Raw genomic sequence first — 22,000 nt, 5'->3', positions numbered from 1 at the left:
CCGCTTGCCTAGCTGAATGACTGTTGCTATCATAATTTAGACAAATAAAATAAATAATGGAAAGATAATAGAAATTCCTAGAAAATGCTAGAATTTGTAAAATACTTAATATTGTGAAGTAGGTGTGGGACCTTCTTTCAATAGGAGCATCACTCAGTTCCAGTTGTCTGGGGAAACAGCATATTGCCTTACATACCAGTGCTGGCAAGGGCAGTCTGATAATATATACTGTGGAGTCACATTTGATGACTCTTGCTCCTTGGCTGTGTCTTCTGTGTGATTCTGTCCCAACCCATAAAAAAACATGCACATATGCTCCATTTATCGCTTGCAGCTGAAAGGCAGAAAGAGGGGGTAATTATACTGAGAAAAAAAGATAGTCCTTTTCAAGGTTCTTGTCTTCAGACAAGTCAAGCGTATACAAGTAACGCATTTGGCACTTATATTTGAAACAGCAAAATGAATTTTTTTGAATCTTGTAATTATTTTCTCAAGTTTGGCAGAAAAATTGGATCAGGGATCTTAAAATCAGATTCCTTCTAGTCACTCATGTCATCTCTCGCAGAACATTTTGACTGTCTGTCCTACAATGCATGCTGGAAATTGGTATTCCACAAAGTAATTTATAGTTCTGAGTCAGTAAGAAGTAATCAGTGTGTCCTATCTGATCATTTAGCAGCATCTTTTTTTGTCTATGTACAGATGACAAAAATTTGAGAGGTTAATAAATAGTGGGGAAGAACTGTCCAGTGGTTTTGTTGTTCTTTTTGTGTTAGCTAGTCAAGAACCAGGAGCCTCTTGTGCTGGCTCCATGCAAAGAGCACCACCACTAAAACAAGTGTTCGGTTTGTGGTGCTCATTTAGGGCCTTTTCGAGTTAGAATTGCTGAGGTAAAAATGTCAGCTATCTGTGACAGCCGAAAATGTAATTAGGACTATTATCTCCAGTGATGGTTAAGGAGCAAGTGCTGTTCAGGTATTTAAAGATTTATGATTTATGACTTTTCATTATTTATTCTTTTTGTAAATTTGCTTCTGGAAGAAAGCTTGGCACAAGATTGTGAACCTGTTTGATCTTTGTGTGCTTTATCATCAGTGATGCAGCTGTCTTAAGATTAAAGATGGCAGTTAGTGAGGAAATACAAATACACATAGCTGAGTTGACTAGTAGAAAAATGAAAAGAATACATAATTTAGGTTCCAAAATAAAAATGAAAAAAAAACCCAAAAACAAGCTTACTTCCAATACCAGTTATTACACTGCTTCTAATCAGGATTACTCAGCCACACTTGTTTTCATCTTAGGAAATTAAATTATATAAACAATCTGTATAATAACCTTAACTATGAACTGGATGGAGAAGGAGCCAGTAGCTTAACAAGGGAGAATTATGATTAAGGCTTTGTAAATCTCCCAGTGCTCCTTTATCCATCCTCACTCTTTAAAGTATCTGACTTTAAATGCATGATTCTGAGGAAGCTAAAGAAACATCTTTCATGCCACTCTTTCCTTGTAGCCTTTTGCACAATGGCTCAGATGGTTACTTTTCACCCAAACCCATTTTCTGTCCCAGCACACCTTAAAGCCACATGAGGGCCAGCAGTGACAGCAGAAGCAGAGGTAGGAGAGGGTGGCTGTGCAATAGGAAGATGGTGGGAGCATCAGCTCCCAGAGCAGAGCACATTTGGCCCCAGGGAGAACTGCAGGGCTATGGCTGCACCTCACAGCAGCTTCCAGTGAACTTCACTGGGACTGTAGGGCACCTGTCCTCCCCTGTGTCACCCCTCTGACATTCCTTCTCTCTACATCCAGCTACATGTGCCCTCTCCTGCATCACACTGACAGTCCTGCTTGCCTGGTGGTAAGGGAGCAGAACTGTCGGAAACACGTAAACCTTTCATCTGAGCTTAATTTTCTGATGTTTTGGATGAAAATTAGCTTCCTGGCCAGGGCCAGCACAAGCAACGGGGCAAAGCCTGGGTGTGCGGTTCAAGGAAGGGATGGACCACAGCGGTCCTGTTTGAGGCTGCTGTGAACTGTCTGCAGCCTTAAATGTCTAGCCTCTGCACAACCAGACCGAGACTCTCTCCTGCCCCAAACCTGGCATTTCTGCCAGCCCATGTCAGCTGCAGGGGAAGCAGAGGGACAAGTGGCAGGGGATCATTTTGTCAGCTCAGCTTGCAGTTCTATTGCAATTGACTGCTAAATCTCAAATGAATCTGTGTGATTTCAGTCTCCTGTGTTTAGATACAGATTTGTATAATGTATTCCTGTTATTGCTGTAATACGCATACAGATTCAGGCAAATATTTGTTCCCCTCTCTCTCCCTTCTCTTGAGTTGTCTTAATTGTGCTCAGAGCCAGTCTAGATTAGGGATTTTCAGCTTGTGGTCTGCAGGCTGTTGGGTTCTGGCAGCTATTCCAAATGAGTCTGTGAAACAAACCTAAGAAAAATCCTGTTGTCATTAGCTGCACAAGGTTCCTCCTCTTGACTGGCAAAACTATAGGGGTCCACAAGATAATAGAGCCTACCCCCCCCTCCCCTTTTGTTTCCCCCAATTCAGTTCACACACTGCTGAGTGTCAGTGTTAGCTGCTGCAGATTCCAGGGCAATGTCGGAAAAACCTGTGTCGACAAAACTGTAACATTAAGGTTTCTGGCATTCCTTATACTGTAAATGTATAGCCACTGCTCTACAGCAGTCCTGGGCCTGTGTAATAGAATGGCTCTCTTGTCTTCCTGGTATACTGGTCCAAACTGGGGAAGGAGGAGGGAGAAGAAAACCAGGAAGTTGCTTTGCTAGAGCTCCGGAATGCTACTTGGTCTGTTTGGTTTCTTCAGTGTTACACTCAGTGTTCTTGAAATGCTGTCTTTTGTGTTTTGTCTGGCTTTTCTGCTATGAAGTTTGGGGTATAGAACCTGGATTGCTGCCTGGAATGTGCTGTGTGACCTTGTGGCAGTACAGACACAGGACAATCTGCAATAATATTGGACTTCACTGTACCAGAAATTCCTCTGGGGAGGATGCATCTTCCTTTCCCCAAGACAGTCTCCTAGACCAACTGTCATGGAGAAGCTGAAGATTCTTACATTATTGCAGAAACTATTTTTTTAAAACACAAGTTAGCTGGGAATACTCTTATGTACATTCAGTATTTCCAGGCAAGGTAGTTTGGATTACAGTAATTAAACTTCTCTGGAACAGCAAACATTTTCACACTGTGATTTGCTTAACATAGTGCAACAGTCTTTATCCTTTATACAGCCCACAAAGAGTCACTAAAGAGTCAGTTAAACCAAAGGAGATTTTGAGATTATGTTTAAAAAGGAGGTGAGTGGTTGACAGATGGCAGGGACAGAATATCAGCTGGACGAAGCAATATTTTTAGCAATGATGTGAAAATTAACGCCAACATTAAAGAGAAATAGGAGAAGGGGGATAAATTACAAAATACATACAATAGGTCCCTTTCCATTTCACAAGGGCAGGGCTGGTTCTGTGATATCCCTAAAAGCCAGACATCACAGAATTTACACAGCTTGGGCTACATACTGAGAGAGGTAAAAAGAGGTCATCTCTTTCAGAAACATACTATGGTGAATTGGGATGTAAAGAGATGTGGTTAGCTAGGGAAAATGTCAGAGTAATTTCACCTCTCTGTATCAGTCTTGGGTTAATTATTGCAGTTTTCTGTGTGCATTTGTGGAGCCCATTTTTTCTCAAGTTGCAATAAAGATTCATTTAGCAACAGAAGCAGCTCAGAGTATGTTTAGAAATGTCTGTTCCACACTAGTTGTCAGGCAAGATGAGCTGAAATTCAAAACAATAAGAACAAATGTGAACAGGCCTAGTTTAAATAGTAGCAAGTTAGGCAGCTGCAAGCTCTGTAGGAAGTTAGGAGGAGGGAGGAGCAAATTTACAAATATGAAATATTTACTATTTTCCAATGCTAATTATATTTTGTTCAGATTGGCAGGAATTAATAGTATTATTTTTTTACTGTTTTCTTGGGGAATACCTACTGTTCATACATATGCACATTAACTCAATGTTTGTATTTAATTTACTGATTATTCCCATTGCATTATGTAATTAATGTGAAAAATGGGGCATATTAATCCATGTTGTTCAGATCTAATAATTTGATTCCAAATGCCTTTGTATGTTTTTAATCAATACAATTACTGCCACTAAAGTATATGAAGAACACTGAATTAACCGTTTAACTAATACAGCAGTTACGAGTTTCATTTCATGCTAGTTAAATGTGTGAGACCACAACTGGATTTTACTGTAAAGGAAAAAGAAAAGCCCTTACCCTTTATAGCCAGTATTTCCCCCCCAAATTTATGCTGTTGGACTTTGCCCATTACTGAATCAGATGATGAAGTGCCCTCATAGCAGGGGGAGGTGATGATGTTAATGGGTTGTCCTCAGAAGATGCATGTTGTCCCTTGTGACCAGGTCCCTTCTGTTTTGGTTAGAACTGTCTGGTCATGAAAGTTTGTTGTGGTTAGCAGAGCTGTGGCAGTGCTAAATGTGTCCCAGTCAGGGACAGGAGCTGTATCTTGCATCAGAAGCATTAGGAAGAAGGGCGCTACCCTAATAAGGCTACAATCCAATTTTGAAAACTACCCAGCAGATAGACTGCACAGCTTGAGAGACTTGGGTGAGACAGGATAGGTAGCAAGTTCAGCACATCAGCACATTCCACGTTGACAAGCTTTTTGTAGACATCACGGGAAATAGAAGTTTTAAGGAAGATAAGAAGGTTGTTTTGTGGATATTTGCCAAGAGCAGAATGCTTGTCTTTTCCACTGATGCACAAATATGTAAATTAAACAGAAGTGCTTGAATGGTTTTTATATTTATGACAGAAGACTTAAAGCTGTTGAAGTAAAGAAATACTTGGCTGAAAGAAGAATGTTTGTGCTTTTTTAAAAATGTGTTCTGGTCTAGTCATCAGTGTGGGATTTCTTTCCTCTGTTTACTTTCATATACTACAGAAAGAACCATTTACCTTCTTTAGAAAATATATTCTATGTAGATGGAAAACATTGACATAGATCATTAAAAATCTTCTGTGAAGTAGGTTAACAGAAGGTGTTGCACTGGTTATTGTTAGATTATTCCTTCTCAGTTTCTTTTTTAACAAAAATTTATTTCTGAAAAGGATGACAGAAAGAAGAATGAAGGATTACATAGGGCAGCTGGAATCTGAGGCAGATGTGCTGCACTCCTTCAGTGTTTCTTCATTTCATGTACGTTCACACAATGCACTGTCCTGAACTTGGAGAAGGAACGTGGCATCACCAGAAGAGACACAAAATGGGTTTAAATTAACTCCTCTTCCCCACTTGCCAGAGGCTTTACCTTCTTGCTTACCTCCCCAGGGAATTGGGAGGTAACCTTCAATGCCTTCTAGCACTGTCTCACTTTGATGACTTTTCCTTTCTGTGTTAAAAATCGTTATAAAATGCTCAGAATGAATTTGTAGACGCTAGGCTTCCAGGATTTCAGTTGCAGCATTCAGCAGTGTTTTCAGTTGCTCATTCTCATCATTTGTCAGAGATGTGAGTAGATTCTGTTGTCCCCATTTTACAGATGGAGAAGTTGAAACACTTAGAGGTGGAATGACTAGCTGGGGTCACACAATACATGAACCACTATTACACAGGAGACAGTGGTGCTCTTGCCTCACTTGAGTAGCATTTTGACTACGCTAAAGTCAAGAGTTTTACCAATTATTTTAATAGGTTCACAATTTCACCCCCTAATTCACACTCCATCCAGTTTTTGGCACCCTTATTTTTTGCATGAAACCACTTCATCTAAAATTTCACCACCTAGTCCTCAGAGGGCAGCTCTGGCATCTGGGTGTAACTGAAGCATAGGAGAGCCCATCCAGTGCTGTTTGTCTAGAGACATGCCTCCTGGGAGACTTGAAGGTGGGAGGTGTGTGCAGAAGTTATAAAGATACCTGGAAACAAGTGAAATAAATCCTCTGGAAGCTCATTAATCTTTATCTTCCCTTCAGTTTGCCTTTTGAATAGTTGCTGTGTACCTATAGCATGGGTGAAAGCCAGGTCTTAAAAAACAGTAACCTTGCTGCCTAATATTTATCGTGCTTTTTCATCTTCATTGTTATAGTTTGTTTCTCAAGAAGTAAATAATTTCAGGTAAATATACTATTAAAGCCATGGATACTAAGAAACCAGTAATTCTCATGAGAGACAATGAAAAAATGCTTTATTCTTCTGTAGGTTAAAAAAATGCAGCAGCAGAGGAACCCATGACAATGCTGGCTTGAGATTCCTTGTGACAACTGTAGTCACACCTCTATCAGAATATTGGGAATGCTCACAGCAGAGTTAGCATTTTCTGACATTTTATTCAATGCATGCAGTGTAGTTATAGCAGCTGTTTCATTGTAGCAGGGAAGTAGAAAAATGACAGGAAAATAAGACGTCATTAGCCATGTTCTGGGGTTTTTTCTGCACTGGTCATAGTCTGTTTCAATATTCTTTTTCCCTTTGACATTCACAGTGAAGTATCATTTTTGGTAATGGCTGAATCATTTTGTGTTAAAAAGACAGACATTTACAGTTTGTCAAAAAAACATTGTAAAAGTGTTAATAATGCAATTTCAATTTAACTTTCTAAAATAAATTTGCCACACTGATTGTATTTGAGAATTTAAAGGGACACATTTTCCTACTTATGCTATTAATACATGCAGATTACTAAAGAAAAGCAATTTTAGAATGTATTGTAAAATACAGCTCAGTCTTCACATTGTATCACATTTAAAGAATATAGATTTTAAAACAGTCATCATTACTCTGAATATTTTGATAGTAGCCCATTTGCTGACAGTATTCAAAGCATTTTCAAAGGTAGAAATTATTAGTATTTCTCTCTCCAAAAAGGAGAAAATGAAACACTGTGATTACATGATTTGTGCCAGGTCATGCAGTCAGAAAAGAAGAATAAAACTGAACTGTCTTAACCACTGGTCCTGACAACTTCTACTAGTCTATTTTTCTTGGTTTAGTTAGTTTGTAGTTAGTTAAATATATGGGTATTTATGCTGTAGTTTTATGAAACTTCAAGATTTTCAAAATGTGATTAATTCCTGTTTCTGTGGAAATTACCTAATTTTGCAAACATCCTTATGACAGTGTGTTCTTCTGTTCATACCTTGCCCTGCTTCCCACTTTTGCTGTCTATGGCTATTTCTTAAGAAACTATATGGTTGTCTTCTGCGAGCATGGGTGGTTTGAAGATGCTTTGGTAATACAATTTTAGGCTATCTAGACTGGCTACAGGTCCTTTTAATACATGCATTGTTTGGCAAACACAGATGAAAAGCAGAAACAAGCGCTCTTTCTGGGTAATTTCTTCTTTGTTAATTGCAAAGTGTTGCTAAGTCACCTATAGACCTGGCATGAGGTCAGTCATTGTCAGTTTTGGACTTTTCAGGTTAGGAGATACGAGCAGGCACTTTGCTTTTTGGCTGCCAGTACTGTCTTCTGGAGAGTGCTAGGGAGCACAGGTTCATTCTCTCAGCTGCTACATAAATTTAAGGGGAGATAGTGAAGAGGTGACTGAAATGTTTCCAGCATGGTAGTGATGACTGCATTTCTAGTTCCACTTCTTTTGTCTTCCGGAGGAGCGTGGTGAGGTCTCCTTGCAGATGTAACGGTGGTCTGGGTTGGACAGAGCTCAGTCCTGGTAACATGTCCCAACCATCAGAAGTCCCTGTGGCAGGGAGTGTGTGCCATGGTTTCTTACAGACTGTGCACCATGGGGGGCTGGTTAGATGTCATGACATAGGTCTGATGACAAGAGTTGGTCAGTGTATCAGCATGTTCTATATAGGGCTATTCCAGAAATCCAGCATAGGCTAACAGAACACAGAAATTCCTACAATATTGGTGACATTTTCCTTCAAATTTTGACAAAAATGCTTTTCAAAGGACCTTTTCATGACAGGATCTTTGGCCAGCTGCTTCTCTGATGTTTTTCAGCAAGCTGCATTCACCAAGTGTATTGTTTTACCTGCAGCATCCTCGCAGAGGTTGGTGCAGCCTGCATAGACACACTCTTTCTCTGCAGATGGAAATAGGACCAATGGAGTTGACTTTAGGTTACTCTGTCCAAGACTGCTTTTCACCTGGAAGTGCACTCCCACAGCTCTGATACTGTATGCTCAGCTTTATCCCTGCTACATGGTTATTCTGTAGCACTGGAAATACTGGTTTGTATTGGAAAAAGAGTCATCTCTACAAAGGCTCCTCATCTTTGGAATTCTTATCTATGCCTTTGTGTTGGAGCGGCGGAGGAATGCACATAAGTCGACCCAATATGAGTGATAGAAGTGATTCAACTTATTTGCACGGATAGCTCATATTTATACAGTTTGCGATAATTATGCCTACTAGTCCTAATATGATTGGTACATTGCTAATGTTTATTCATTACTAAAACACACCCACTTGTGATTTGCAGGTATGCGTGTTCCGTAACTTTCTCATGGGAACTTCTTCAGAAGTTACTTATGAAGTTATGCCAAGGTCACACCGTCCCTGTCTTTCTCCTGATAACAGCAAGACCAGCTGTTGTTTTTCTCCTGATATCAGCAAAGCCAGCAGTCTTCGGCCAAGGCCTAGTCTTGCTGCCCACGCTGACATTCTTTCACACAGAACTCTGCTCGCACAACTTTTCTATAGACCCATGTCCTTTCTCATCAAGCCAATTCCCAACACCTTTGTTCTGAAGTAGCTCAGACAGATGACATATTACAAAAAAAAAGGCAACTTTTTGGAAATGGATATATAGATTTGAGAAAGAATGATAAGAACAGAAGGAGGACATGTTATGTGGGAGGGCTGTGGGGACTTTTGCTAATTGTCAGCTGTATCTTACTGACTGGCTATACTTGCACCAATTTTGTGGGAATGTTTTTTTTGGTGTGTTTTATTTCCTCCCATGTGAACCAGGTAGGGCACCGATAGCCTTTCAAGAGATGTATACAAGGATATTCAAGCATGTCAGTCACACATGGCAGTCATCAGAAGTCATCCGGAACCCGTAAGAGCTAAAGATGCTCTGCTTCCTGAAATGCACTTAGGAGAATCAAATGCTATGGGCTTGATTCAAAACCCATTGAGTCAATTAGGGATTTCCCAGTGATTTCAGTGGGATTTGGATTAGGCCCTAAATCACCAATAGCAGTAAATATGGAGGATGTAAACCAAACAGACCTCTTGGTGATGTGGCTGTTGCTGCTGCCACCTTTCGACATGTGTGGCTTTTGTCCTTTGTTTCTTCTGGATCCCCTGCCAGCCAGTGGGAAAACAGACGTCACTTGCAATTCTTTTCAGTGCCCCAGTTGGAAATAAAGGGATCAGCAGTAGTGCGTAGGTTTATCTGATCAATCACCCTGGTAACCTCACATGCCGTGCTTAACTCCAATAAATACCAAAACTTATTCTCTGTTCAGAGATGAGCTACAATGAGGTCATGGGAGAAACAAGATTCATTGGCTTTTGTTTTGTTTCATCTTAGTTCTTTGCAATACACATTTCCTGCGTTAACTTTTGAGAGTAGTAAGTTAGGTCCGCTCCATCATTTGATTCTATGATCCAAACGGCTGTAGATCTAAAGCATTCATTCATATGCAAAGCCTCAGAAGAAACATCCCTTTACAGCTATTTAACAAGGGGAATAGAAAAATGTATTTTTATAAGAGATGTTCTTGGATTTTATTTAGCAGATTCAAATAACTTGACAAATATAGGCCTCATATTAGATCTCTATTATTGTTGTTCATTATATTATTTATTTGTTTGCATATGGCTTGCTCAGCGATGTAAGAAGCACAAGAAATAAAGGCAGGCCTTGCCCTATATTTTGAAATCTAAGGCCTATTTCTGCAAAAATTAAATGTGTGCATAAAATTATACACATCAATAGTCCTATTTAAATCTGTGGTATTGCTCTCATGCATGAATATTTGAATCGTCAAAGGAATGGAGGCTAAAATTGTTACTTTACAAGCTGCACCCCAGTTTAAATAAGGAGTTTTGTGATTGGCTTTATGTGGGCTTTGTTTGAATGGTGCAAATGTGAATCCATAAATGTGCAGATATGGAGTTTGTCAATTTTAACACTGCAAGCCATTTTATCACAGTTCTCATGATCATTTTCTGCTTCCCCCTTCCAACACCTGTAGCTTTCTTCTTCCAACACCATATGCACCTTCTCCCCTACAGGGGGGATCAGCAGATCATAGTAAACTGTTTGTGTGCACTAGTTGGAAAAGGGTGCGAAGTAGCTAAAGCTCAAGATAGTACTGCTGTGTTTCTCTGTCTTATGCTGAAGGAAATCTAAAAAGCAGGTATACTTGTCACTACTGTGGCCAGGAGATGGGTAATAATTTGTAAACTATTCTAATTGGCTTGCATATTTGAGCTCTTCACATGATAACTTTTCCCTTATTCAGAAGTCCTGAAAAAATGTGATCATCAAGTAGCTGCAGTCATACAGCTCCGTGCAGCATGTATGTACTTTAGTCACATTAATTCTTCAAAGATATCAGAATGTGTTAAGAGGTAATTAAACACTCTGCTCACTCTCTGCTGTTTTATAGAGAGGTACTTCTTTTTTTCTAAGTGCTTTCTAAGCATCCCTTAATGGGAGATCCAAGATTATAAAGACTTACAAAACATTTCTTGGATTTCAGCCAAGTTGTGACTATTATCCCAAGATACGATCCCCTACAGAATCCATTTTTTTCTGACAGGAAGTTGTTGCTGGAACACTGTATCTGCTATTAGCTAATTGATGTTAAATTTCGCTGCCTTTGAAACATGCCTTGCCTTTCTATAGCGATCTCGGTCCAAGCGCTGTGGTTCCATTTGTTGCATTTCAGCTCATCGCTAGTGCAGCCGGAGTTCACTGCAGTAGCTGTGAAAGGCTGTAACTTTGAGGGGACTCTTTGATGGGCATGCCTTTTGGGTGGCAATGACGTCGTTCCTCGGTAGGAGTGACTGCCTTGCTTTCTTGAGTCCGGGCTTGCTGCTCTGGGCGTTGTATTACTGATCATGTCTTCAAGCACCACCTTGTGGTTGAACCAATTTTAGACATGTAAAGGTGTCCTCGAAAACTGCACAGTGCCACATAGTGAGACTGAAAGGTACTTCAGGAAAGCGTCTAGTCCACCCCTGAGCCACATGCACAATTCACTACAGCTGTGTCACTCCTGACAGATACCTTATGTATCCTCCCAAGCCTCTGAAGGTGGAGGAACCACACCTCCCTGGCAATCTGTGCCAGTATTCACTGTCCACACTGTTAGAAAAGCTTCGCCGATGCCTAACCTGAATCTTACAGCAATTTAAACTCTTTATTTCCTGATCTCTGCATGATGGACTAGGTCACTTCTTTCTTCTTTTCAAAGGCCTTTTAAATCTGAAGACTTTTTTTATCACACTTCTGCTAAGACTTGCCTTTTCCTTAGCTGAACAACTTTGATTATTTATGTTGTGCTTTCTGATTATTCTTGTTGCTCTCCTTTAAATTCTGTCCAGATGGTTTAGATGCTTTTGAAGTAAAGTGAGCAAATGAGACACAGTGCTTTAGCTTAGGTCTTACCGAGGCTGACTAAAGCAGAAATGCATTATGTATCTAATCTGTTACTCTATCCCAGTACAGTATTTGTTGCTTTCACGCAAGTATGACGTTGCTTACTCAGTTCTGTTTAATATCTATTATAAACCTTATTTCTTTTTCTGTGGAACTGCGGTAAGACAGTTGTTCCCTACTCTGTGTTTGTATAGCTGATTCTGCCTGCTTCAGAAAAGTAGTCAGCACTAATCTGTGTTGCATAACAGCATCATATGTTTTTCAGGCCAATGTCAAAACTATATCAAATTGTAAACTTATTCTCCAATGTGTGTGCAGTCCCTCCCATCCTGAAGTCTCCTGCAGAATCAGTGTACATTCTACTTTGTCCCATGTTCATATTTAATATGATCAGATGTGACATATTCTTGAGAACGTTGCTCAGAACTGACCTCTGGTATGACTGCCAGTTTAACTTTCCTTCACTGGTAATTGCTTTCAAAATATACTTTTCCAACTGGCTTTGCACCTATTTTGTAAGAATTTAATCTGCCCTTTGTAGAAGAGAATATATTATGAGACAGTGCCAAAGTCTTACGAAAGTAAAGAGTTGAAAATCTACTGTTTCTTCCCCAATCTATCAGTGTCACTACCTGGTCATGGAAACAAATTAGATCAGTGTGGCCTGATTTGTTCTTGATTAATATGTCACATGTGACTCATCTTCCTGTTCTTTTCCAGGTGCTTACAAATGGACTTTTTCTAGGAAGACAAGTTAAACTGACATGTCTATAATTTTTCAGCTCCTCCTTTTCCCATATTACTGTCTTCTGCTGCCTTCCTTAGTCCCCAACAGTTGTCAGAGGGTGGCTGCTGACAGTGCAGAGGTGGCAGCTAATGGTTCCGAGATGGCTGCAGCCCTCTTTAAGTTTCTTCAAGCTCTTCAAGTTTCCTGCATGAAATTCTACAGACCCAGCCAATCTGAAAATAGCTAATCTATGTAATATTTTCTCATCCATTATTTTGTTTTTTTCAGGCTGAGATTTTACTTCCGTCACTCTACTACTTAGAATATTAGCCATCTCTCTGCCACTGATCTTTCTAATGAATACTGATGCAAAAAATAAATCATCTGCTTCTGACCTTCTTGAATTGCCTTTCAATAGATTTCCCTCTGTTGAACAGTAGATCAACACTTTTTATTTTATTTGTTTTACTACTAATGTACTTGTGGAATGTTTTTTGTACCTCTTGACTTTTCTTGGTAGAATCTGTCTCATTTTATACCTTTGCTTTTCTAATTATGTCCTTTGCTATTCAGTATATTTTTTATACTTGCCTTTTGTAAGCCCCCTACTTTCTCCTTTCTGTGCATATCCTTCTTGTATGTCAGGGAATAGCTCTTTCTTTAGCTAAGCTGAGTCTTTACTACACCTTCTAGCTCTGTGCTAGTATATATTGTATGTGTGGTTAGTATTGTTTCTTTAAGTAACTACCAGCTCTATTTAAATCCTTTTACCTTACACTTGCTCCGCCATGACCTGCTTCATGAATTTAGCTATCAGTATTCTGTTTTTATGGAAATTTTTCTTCCTAGTCCATTGTTTCTACTTTGATGTTCTTACTTCCTTCTGTAAAGTTCTGACACTGGATCATTTCATGATCACCTTCACTCAAGTTACCTTCTGTCATCACAGCTGATCCTTCTGTATTGGTCAGGATCAAATGTAGGTGAATAAGCCTTCCTGCTGCTTTCTGCAGATTCTTGTGCTGTGCCTTAGCTTTCACCTTGGGTTTTTTCTGTACTTTTGGGTTGAATCAGATTTCTTCTAAATGGTCTCTTTTATTCTGTTTTGATTAGGATGGGAGATTTATTGACAAAGCTTCATCCATATTAAACTTTTTCACCTGTTAGTTTTATGCATTTTTGTTGGAGCTTAATGGAAACACTAAAGAACAAAAATGTGCATTCATTTTCACTAGTCTATTGCTGTAAAAGTCTCTTAGATTTTTTGACTTACACATTTTATCTCTCCTTTGAAGTATATTCCTAAGTAGAATTAAAATCTGAAAGCTAGAGTGAGTATATTGTGCTTTATTGATTTTAAAAGAATCTTTTAAGAATGTAGAATTTAAAAATAATTCTCATAATTACTTCAGTGCCTATTTAGCCACCCATTTAAGTATATATTTACCTTCAGTCTTATTGAACTTGATGAGGACTTGAAATCCTTTTACAAGAAAATGGAAGCAAAAATTATTAATACTCAGAGTGATATCTCTGACTTCATTGTTTATTTATATACCTGTTTGAAACTGTTATTCAATGGTTTTGTTTGCAGTAGAGCCATCTTTCAAAAGATTCTTGCTATTCTTAGCATGCTTTAACTGCAAATGTAGACTGTCTAAAGGCTGCTCCACACAGTGCCAGAAACCAAGAAATACTGAGGGATGTTCTACCGCCCTTCTGGTGGGACAGAAATGTTTATAACTTAAATGAGTCTTTGAAAAATTGTTGACTTATTAATGAGAAAAATCAGGAATCCCAATTTAATTGTATTGATTTGCCTTTTCAGAGACTTCTTGTAAGGTATGAGTAGAAATGAAAACCCATTTGCATTGTCTTCCATATACAGGCCTCTCCATTAATATTATCTTGTCTTTCTTGATTTCTGTCATGTGCTTCCCTCATTTTCCCCTTCCTGGCTGACCTATAGTCTCCTCGTGCATTCATAGCTCCTAGCACGATTTGATTACTACAAGGACTTTGTCACATCATTAAAATCCTGTGGGAGCTAATGAACAGATGCCCAGTTTAAGAAAATGAATACCCAGCAACCCAGCAGTACATGGCATGTGTTTCACTGTACTTCTGACCTGGCTGTCCTGCCTTTGCTGTATGGGTGTAAGGGAGCCGTGGCTGCCATGTGCCGAGGTGCAAGGTCTTGCCCTTGTGGGAGACCTCTGTGTTAACTATGATCTGCCCTGTCGGCAAGCCCAGAACGCCAGCCAAATTCAGCCCTCGTGTCATGTCTCCTGACGTTTCACACTAAAAGTAAATTTGGTCCATGCTGTTAACTACCAGTCCCAACAAAGCAAAATGCCTTCCCATCGTTCTGAGGTGGCTGCCGAAGTTCGGGTTTGTTCTCCCTTGTCTCCATTTCTACTGTCCTTTAACCTTCTGCTTTCCTTTTTCCTCTGTGTTGTGCCATGTGCTTCCCGTCTCCTCTCGCCCTTCACGTGATTGTTACATGCCTGTTTTGCTATTTCTCTCATCTCCTTCTCTGCTTCTTTCTTGTAGAGCCCTGATAGTCTTCCCTTTCACCCTTCCCTTTGCAGAACCAAGTCACCTGCTTTACTCTTTTCTTTTTCCTTCACCAGCACCTTTGTGAAAGTCCTTACCCAGGTCTCTGCAAGTGGCCTGCATGCTTTTGCATTTCAGAGAGTGGCTATAAAAGGGTTGCGAGCTAAGCCCGATGATAGTTCAGAAAAGACAGATAGTGGGAGCAGAGTTTTTTTCTTCATTCCTGTTTCTTGTGCTATGCTGTAAGGGAGAAGAGAGCCGAATAGAAAAAGGTGCTGAAAGACGAGAGAGTTTCCGTGGTGGGGGACTGAATGGTGGAGGCAGCCGTATGCAGAAGAATGCTGTTGTGCCCACTGCAGGTCGAGAGCAGCAAGCAGAAGAGCTAGCTATGCCCATGTAGCCTCATCTGGTGTGATGTTTGGCCACTGCACACTTCATTAGTACTTTAGAAAGTATAACATGCATTTGTTATTCATCTTCATGTGTCACGTCACTGTTTTAATTTGCTGAGCATTAAAAGCCAAGTTTGTTTTTAAGATGTCTTCAGAGAGCTTTTACTACTCGCATCCCCTGGACAGAGGTTGGACTTACACATCATTCTTTGTTTTTACAGCTTCTTTGTTTAGTTTTTTATTTTAGCCTTTATTTTATTTTACTGCTTAACCTTTACAAATGTATTTAATTTCATTTTATTTTTCAGACACCTCTTATTGAACCTCACATCCCACATCGTCCTACTAAAACCATTACACAGGTAATAGGACATAGGTGTGCTGTAGAGCCAGGTCACTAGACAAATGGAAATAACTCCTATTTCCAACAGTGTGATGCGTATCAGCTGAAGTGATGCTTTCTGTTAGATGTGATAAGTATGTGAGACTTAAAATCCTGAAAATATATTACATTGCTTTGCAAAAGTAAGCATCTGTGCAAGGACTTTTAATTTAGGGAAAAGAAAACTTGTGTTTTGTTTTGTAGAAGGCAGTACAGAGATTGCAGAAAGTTTAAAATCTGTGTGTCTTGGTCCCTTTTTTTTTCTCCATGATCATGAAGGTTCCTTCAGAAAAGATCCTCAGAGCTGGAAAGATTTTGCGGAATACAATTCTGTCCCGAGCTCCTCACATGATAAGAGATCGTAAATACCATCTGAAGACTTACAGGTGTGTGAGCTGATTGTATAGAGGTCTGAATTTTTATGCCTGCCATCCTCTGATTTGTGATTTATGCCTTATCATAGTTACAGGCCTCAAAAGGTCTGAAATTATTCTGTGATGCTGTTTGAGTCTGGGTGTTATGCAGTCTTTAATGGGCCTGGTAAATCTTGTCTGAAGTAATTTGACTGGAAATTGAGTCCATGATTGTGGACAGAGCATTCACATACAAAAACTCTTCCAAAGTTAATGGCATAGTTAGCTGGAATATTCTGTGCAATATCAAGTTAAAATGTAGATTCTGTTCTCTTCATATATCAGTAAGAGATAACAGGAAAGTACATTAATATGTTATGTTACTGTACTGATTGCTACAGCAGTGTTGCTCAGTGTGGAGTTTCGAAAATTCACCTGGTGAGAAACATTCCTTATGCAGATTTTCTGCTCTATTTAATTATTTTTTTTTTCAGTGTATTGCCAGGCTTTCTTATCTTCCTGCTGGTGGCAGCACTGTCTTGCTGAAGTGGGATAACAATGGCACTTGTAGAATAGGATCTGACTTCAAGGCGTCAGGTTCTATCTACTGTTGCCTTGAGAAACAGTCAATTTTTTTTAGCGTCCAATGTTTAAATCAAATACCTAATGCATTATCCGGAGTATATTTAAATAAAAATTGGTTTAAAATCTCTGAGTATGTCTTTTTCTAAATAGCAAATCAATATGCTCCTGATCCACTTTTGAGATAAGTGCATTGATTTTCCGTATTTCCATTCAAAATGTATTTAATAATGCAAGGTATTTGGAGCTCGTGAGTTGATCTAAGAATATATCACAATATGACATTGCTTATTGTTCTAGAAGAACAAAAGAGCATCTATGATAAATGAAGACCACTGCTGGTCCTAGCAGCTGCACCGTTTTATCTTATACATAACTGGGAAAAACTCTTACTGTTCTATCTTTGGGTTTTTTAAGTATAGAATGCCAGATTTTAGATTGGAACCAGGTGAGGGAAAGTTTTGTCATCAAAATTGGATTTTAATTGGAAGAGCATTATTTAAGCTAAATTTCAGCAATTTCGGTATTATCTATTTCTTTGGTCTCTGAAAGTGATGCATGAAGTGTGGAGCCACAAGAGCCTGTCTAGAACAACTAGCCAAATTCCTCTCCGTTCTCTGTGTGATCAGTTATAGATTTGTAAGTTTTTGATCTCATTGCTTAATTGCTTCTGTTCTACTGCGCTAGGGGGTGTTATGACAAAGTATTTTACTTAGTGACCATGTGGCTTTTTGGCTTTTTTCCCCCTCTTTGGGCATTGTCCAGAACTTGAGACCTGCTGTTGTCTGCCTCTGGGTCAGTCAGGAGCTGCAAGGTGACCACCACCTCGCATGAGAAAGCCTCAGAAACTCTGTAGACCTACAAACCAATGTCCCCAAATACAGTGTGGCTGGAGTTTTGGTTACAAATGGAGGGTCACCCTTCATAACACTCACTCTTCCTGTGGAGGCTGTTCTCGTTGGCAAAGCTTTTACAGTGTCAGATGATTGTTTTCATGCAGGATTCTGAAAAGCATGAGGCTTTTGCCATCCCACATACAGAGAAGCTTTCATTTGAAATCTGGGTTGGAGGTTGTTGCACTGGTGCAACAGGTTTTGTACCAGGTGGCACAGGCTCACTCTGATCCTCTGAACTTTGCATTTCCCAAAACACTTGCTCTGCTGAGGTGATCCTCTCAAAACTGAACACCTTCACTGATATTTCAAGCATATATGTGTAGATCGTGACATTGTGTTTTCTGTAGGGAGAATTGGCTAAGATTATACAGAGTTTAAGATACCACTGTTCTTGGCAGACACTGTGTGTGATCTCTCTCTCGGCTAGCTCCCTTTTAATTTCTATTTATTTGTCCTTCAGGCAATGCTGTGTGGGGACAGAACTAGTTGACTGGATGATGCAGCAAAGTCCTTGTGTCCATTCACGAACCCAGGCTGTTGGCATGTGGCAAGTATTGCTGGAAGAAGGTGTTCTTAACCATGGTAAGATAAAGAAAATCAGCATCTTGACTAAAACATGGGTGATGTGTGACATCAGTGCCTCTATAGACCTCTAATGAAAAATGAAGGGAACATGAGCCCAAAAGAAATGCTGCAGAGCAGCCTATTCATTCATAAGTGCAAGGGTAACACACAGGCAGTATTACATGAATCTTGCTACCAATATACTTTTTAAACTTATGAGAATATTGAAAAGTAAATGAACAGTTTATAATGATAACTCTAATTATACTTATAATATATAATTATACTGGCTTGTGCTTATATTGCAAGAGCTGGATAGCACTCAGGCCAAAACCAAGAGATGTATTACCATACACGAAACTGATCTTCATCAAAAATTTGCAGCATTTGGAATACGAGCATTTGTGTTTGCTCAGATCCATCATTTTGGAATGATTTTCAGTGGTTTTGGAATGGTTCCCAAATTCAGCACTCCAAATATTCCAGTGCAGAGATCTGGGATTTTATGTTAGTTTTCTGACTGTATTTTACATTGACTTTCAGTTTCCATTTGGCAGGATTTACTTGGTAACAGGATATTATAGTCCTCAAAAGGGTAGCTTTCTAAAGCAATATTCATATTTGAAGCTTTGCATGTACAGTTTTATTAAATTCAGAAGAGCAGCTCTATTACAGTGCATTTCCGTTTATCCTCTGTTGTGCTTCCCATATCCAAGGGAGAAATTTCCACATTGAGAAGACCAATTGTTTCCACCGCTTCCTTACCCTAAGGGTTCTAGCTTTAATTCCTGCCCAATATTCCCTTGAACTCCCAGGGGCAAGCTGTTGCAAGCTGCATCACAGTATCCAATTCAACACATCACTCTGACTTGCTTGGAAGACCAAAGGTTTGTCCGTTGCCATATCATAGTTTCTCTTCAGAAGTCTTCTCTTTGTAGTCTTTACATTAAGTTCTTCCACCAGGACACAGGTCAATGAACTTGCCCCTGGGATTGTATGTTGATGATGTACATTTCTGGTACATCAGAAAGAGTTTAGATGCTTTTGTTACCTCTTAGCCCTGTCTGAAACATGTAGGTCAAGGTGTTCATGCTAGAGAACACCTCTTAGAAATTCATGATGTAACTGTTTCCCCCATGTGAATTGTTTGCTTAAATGAAATGGTTCGAAACAATAAGAACAAAACCAGATCTAATAAGGAAAAAACAACACACGTGCATACACACACATGTATGTATACATTCACCTACAACACACATATATAGAAGCCTTTTAGAAGGTATTTGTAGTAAAAATTTGAAAGTGTACCCTTCAAGCTACATAATTTGGACATATGTGAGAAATAAATGTTTCATACTCTTGCAGTTTCTCTGTAGCTTTCTCTCCCTTCTTAACTAATATATCTGTGACATATATGATGCTACACAGATTTTACAAAGTTAACTTTCATGAGGAGAGCTTAGTGTTTGACATGTTGTTTTCAGTGGATCAGGAACACCACTTTCAAGACAAATACTTGTTTTATCGATTTTTGGACGATGAGTGTGAAGATGCCCCTTTACCAACCGAGGAAGAGAAAAAGGAGTGTGATGAGGAGCTACAGGACACTATGCTTCTTCTGTCTCAGATTGGGCCAGATGCCCATATGAGGATGATTCTCAGAAAACCGTAAGCAAATTAATGAGTTAATATTATACATGGGTCTTCCTTGTGACATGGAAACAAGAGAAATCTACATTTATTATCAGGCATCCTTCGGCTGGTTATTTCACTTCAGTGCCAGTTTGTTCAACCTCTGAAGTTCTTAAGGCCATATTAAATCATTTCCAGTCCTTATTAATGCCTGTAGGTTAAACTGTGTGTTGAGAATAACCATCAAAGGCCACGAATGCCATCATACCTTAAGGAAAATGTTGCATTATGAGTTTTTATTTCATTGATGAGTCTCCCCAAAAGTAAACTGTAGGTGATAGAAGAGTCCTGCTCTGTTAACACTTTCTGTATAGACATGCCATTCAATTAAACGTGCTGCTTTCAGTTATTGTGAGTGAGTAGAGTGGTAGGACGGCAGCACAGCAGGTATTCAATTACAGTTGTCAGTGGCAGCCATTAATTAGATTCATCCTTGGTAGAACTTTACTGAATTAAGATAGGCTGGACTTGGCCTGTTATAGTTTGCTAGCAAGGTGTGAAATGTGGCTCTGTGGGTTTATTTATCCATCCTTATTGCTATAAAATCAATATATTTAAAAAAAAATGCTTTCTGTGCCTAGGCCACAGAGGATGCCTGCCTAACCTTTTCATAGCTATCAGATCATGTCCTCTCACTCATCGGTTGGCTAACCATCCTTTCAGCAATACATTCTGGCCACACTGAAAACTGCTAAAGGCCTTTTTTACAGGCAGCTTTATAGTGACTTCAAAGCAACCAGTATAAACTCTGTTTGACCCCCCATTGAAGGTAACCTCTTCATTATGCAGGTAGTGTTTAGGGGCCACTGAAGACATATTTTACTGCTAATTAAGAGCACTGAGAATAACGAATTACTTAAGGTCATCTTCACTGCAAATTTACTTGTAAGGGTCAGTTCAAGAAAGATATGTACACAAAGCTGGATCCTGCTCCTTTGAGGCCGTTGGCAAAGCTTGTCTTTGCTATGGGATAGGATTGGGCTCTGCCTACAGTGTGAAAACATTTGTTACACTAAAAATGTTTTGAATCCACTTAACACAAGTGCTTGCTCCTGTTCTGTTTCCACCTGTATCCTTTTCCGGCTCCATTCTTATCCCTGTGTTTGTCTGTGCATTGAATTTCAAACAGTGCCATCAGATACTTGTGCTTATAAAAAATAGGTAACACTGCCATGCAGCAATAGTTTTACAAGTATAAGTTCTCTTTCTTCTGTTTATTAGAGGTCTAGTCAAACAACCAAAGGAGCACTCACTCCCTGTCACACAAAATACATAGAGAAACCAGACTGGGAGCATGGTGCTTCCATAAACTCTTATGGTGTCAGGGAAGTGAGGTGTTTTCTCCTCACAGAGATGTCCTGTGCATTCTCCACTGAGGAGCAAAAAAAGGGCTTCTTGCACTGATGAGCAGATGTCAGTCATTAGGAGACCACAAGCAGTGCTATGTGTGCTGTGACTCTGCACTACCATCTCCTTTGTCTCAGGCTGACTGAGCAGGTTGGCTCTTGGAGAATTGCCCCCTTAGGTTATCATGGTTTTTGGCTGCCTACTACATTTGCTTTCCATCATGACTTTGAGAACAGCCAGTGTAAGTTTACCCTAGCAGGATCAATGTTGATTATTGTCCACAGTCCTTGCAGAGAGCTGAAAGGCTAGAACAATGCTGTGGAAAGTACTGCTCTCCCCTCTGTGTCGTCAGTTGCACAGCATCATCTGAAAGAATATTCATAGGAGATTTTTCATGCAATATAATGAGGGGAAAGAGGTTTTCTTAAGACTGACAGCTATCTGACGTCTTTCCCTAACCGTGTCCCTGAAAGTGCTTATTTTTGCTGCCCTTTGCTCATGGAAGCAAGCTTGTACTGCCAGGCACCATATTAACTACTGTTCTAGTATTCAGTTTACATACGTTATGATTTTGTTAGTTGAAAATCCACCCTGGGCTGAGCTGTATCAAAGCTGTTAAAATCTCCATGAATCCTCAGAGTCCTGCTAGTTTTGACTAGACACTGTTACAGCTGCCAAAAGTTCAAGGAATTGTCAGGGCTTCAGAGACACTGGCTCTAACTGATCTGAGCAGGACCCACAATTTTCAAACCAATACAGCTGCATTTTATAATAGTCGCCATTTCCGGAGAGGTTGCAGAACTCAGATAATTACCCTGAAAGAAATAAGACAATATTCTTTGATGAGAAGATTACTTTG

General features: G+C 39.6%; 1 protein-coding gene across 5 annotated transcripts in view; it reads left to right on the top strand.

Moving 5' to 3' along the window:
- The window catches only part of RAPGEF4 (Rap guanine nucleotide exchange factor 4), a 160,395-nt gene that overhangs the window by 87,372 nt on the left and 51,023 nt on the right, over nucleotides 1–22,000 (top strand). For 4 of the 5 annotated variants that reach the window (XM_049812141.1, XM_049812160.1, XM_049812169.1 and 1 more), the window contains 4 exons: nucleotides 15,634–15,687; nucleotides 15,987–16,093; nucleotides 17,999–18,120; nucleotides 19,587–19,770. In XM_049812141.1, the coding sequence (XP_049668098.1) occupies nucleotides 15,634–15,687; nucleotides 15,987–16,093; nucleotides 17,999–18,120; nucleotides 19,587–19,770 (467 nt within the window). The remainder of the gene's footprint in view (nucleotides 1–15,633; nucleotides 15,688–15,986; nucleotides 16,094–17,998; nucleotides 18,121–19,586; nucleotides 19,771–22,000) is intronic. The other variant, XM_049812151.1, reaches the window with a different exon arrangement.

Source organism: Accipiter gentilis, chromosome 1, assembly GCF_929443795.1.
Source record: "Accipiter gentilis chromosome 1, bAccGen1.1, whole genome shotgun sequence".
NCBI classification, from domain to species: Eukaryota; Metazoa; Chordata; class Aves; order Accipitriformes; family Accipitridae; genus Astur; species Astur gentilis.
This window is presented reverse-complemented; position numbering and strand designations above follow the sequence as displayed.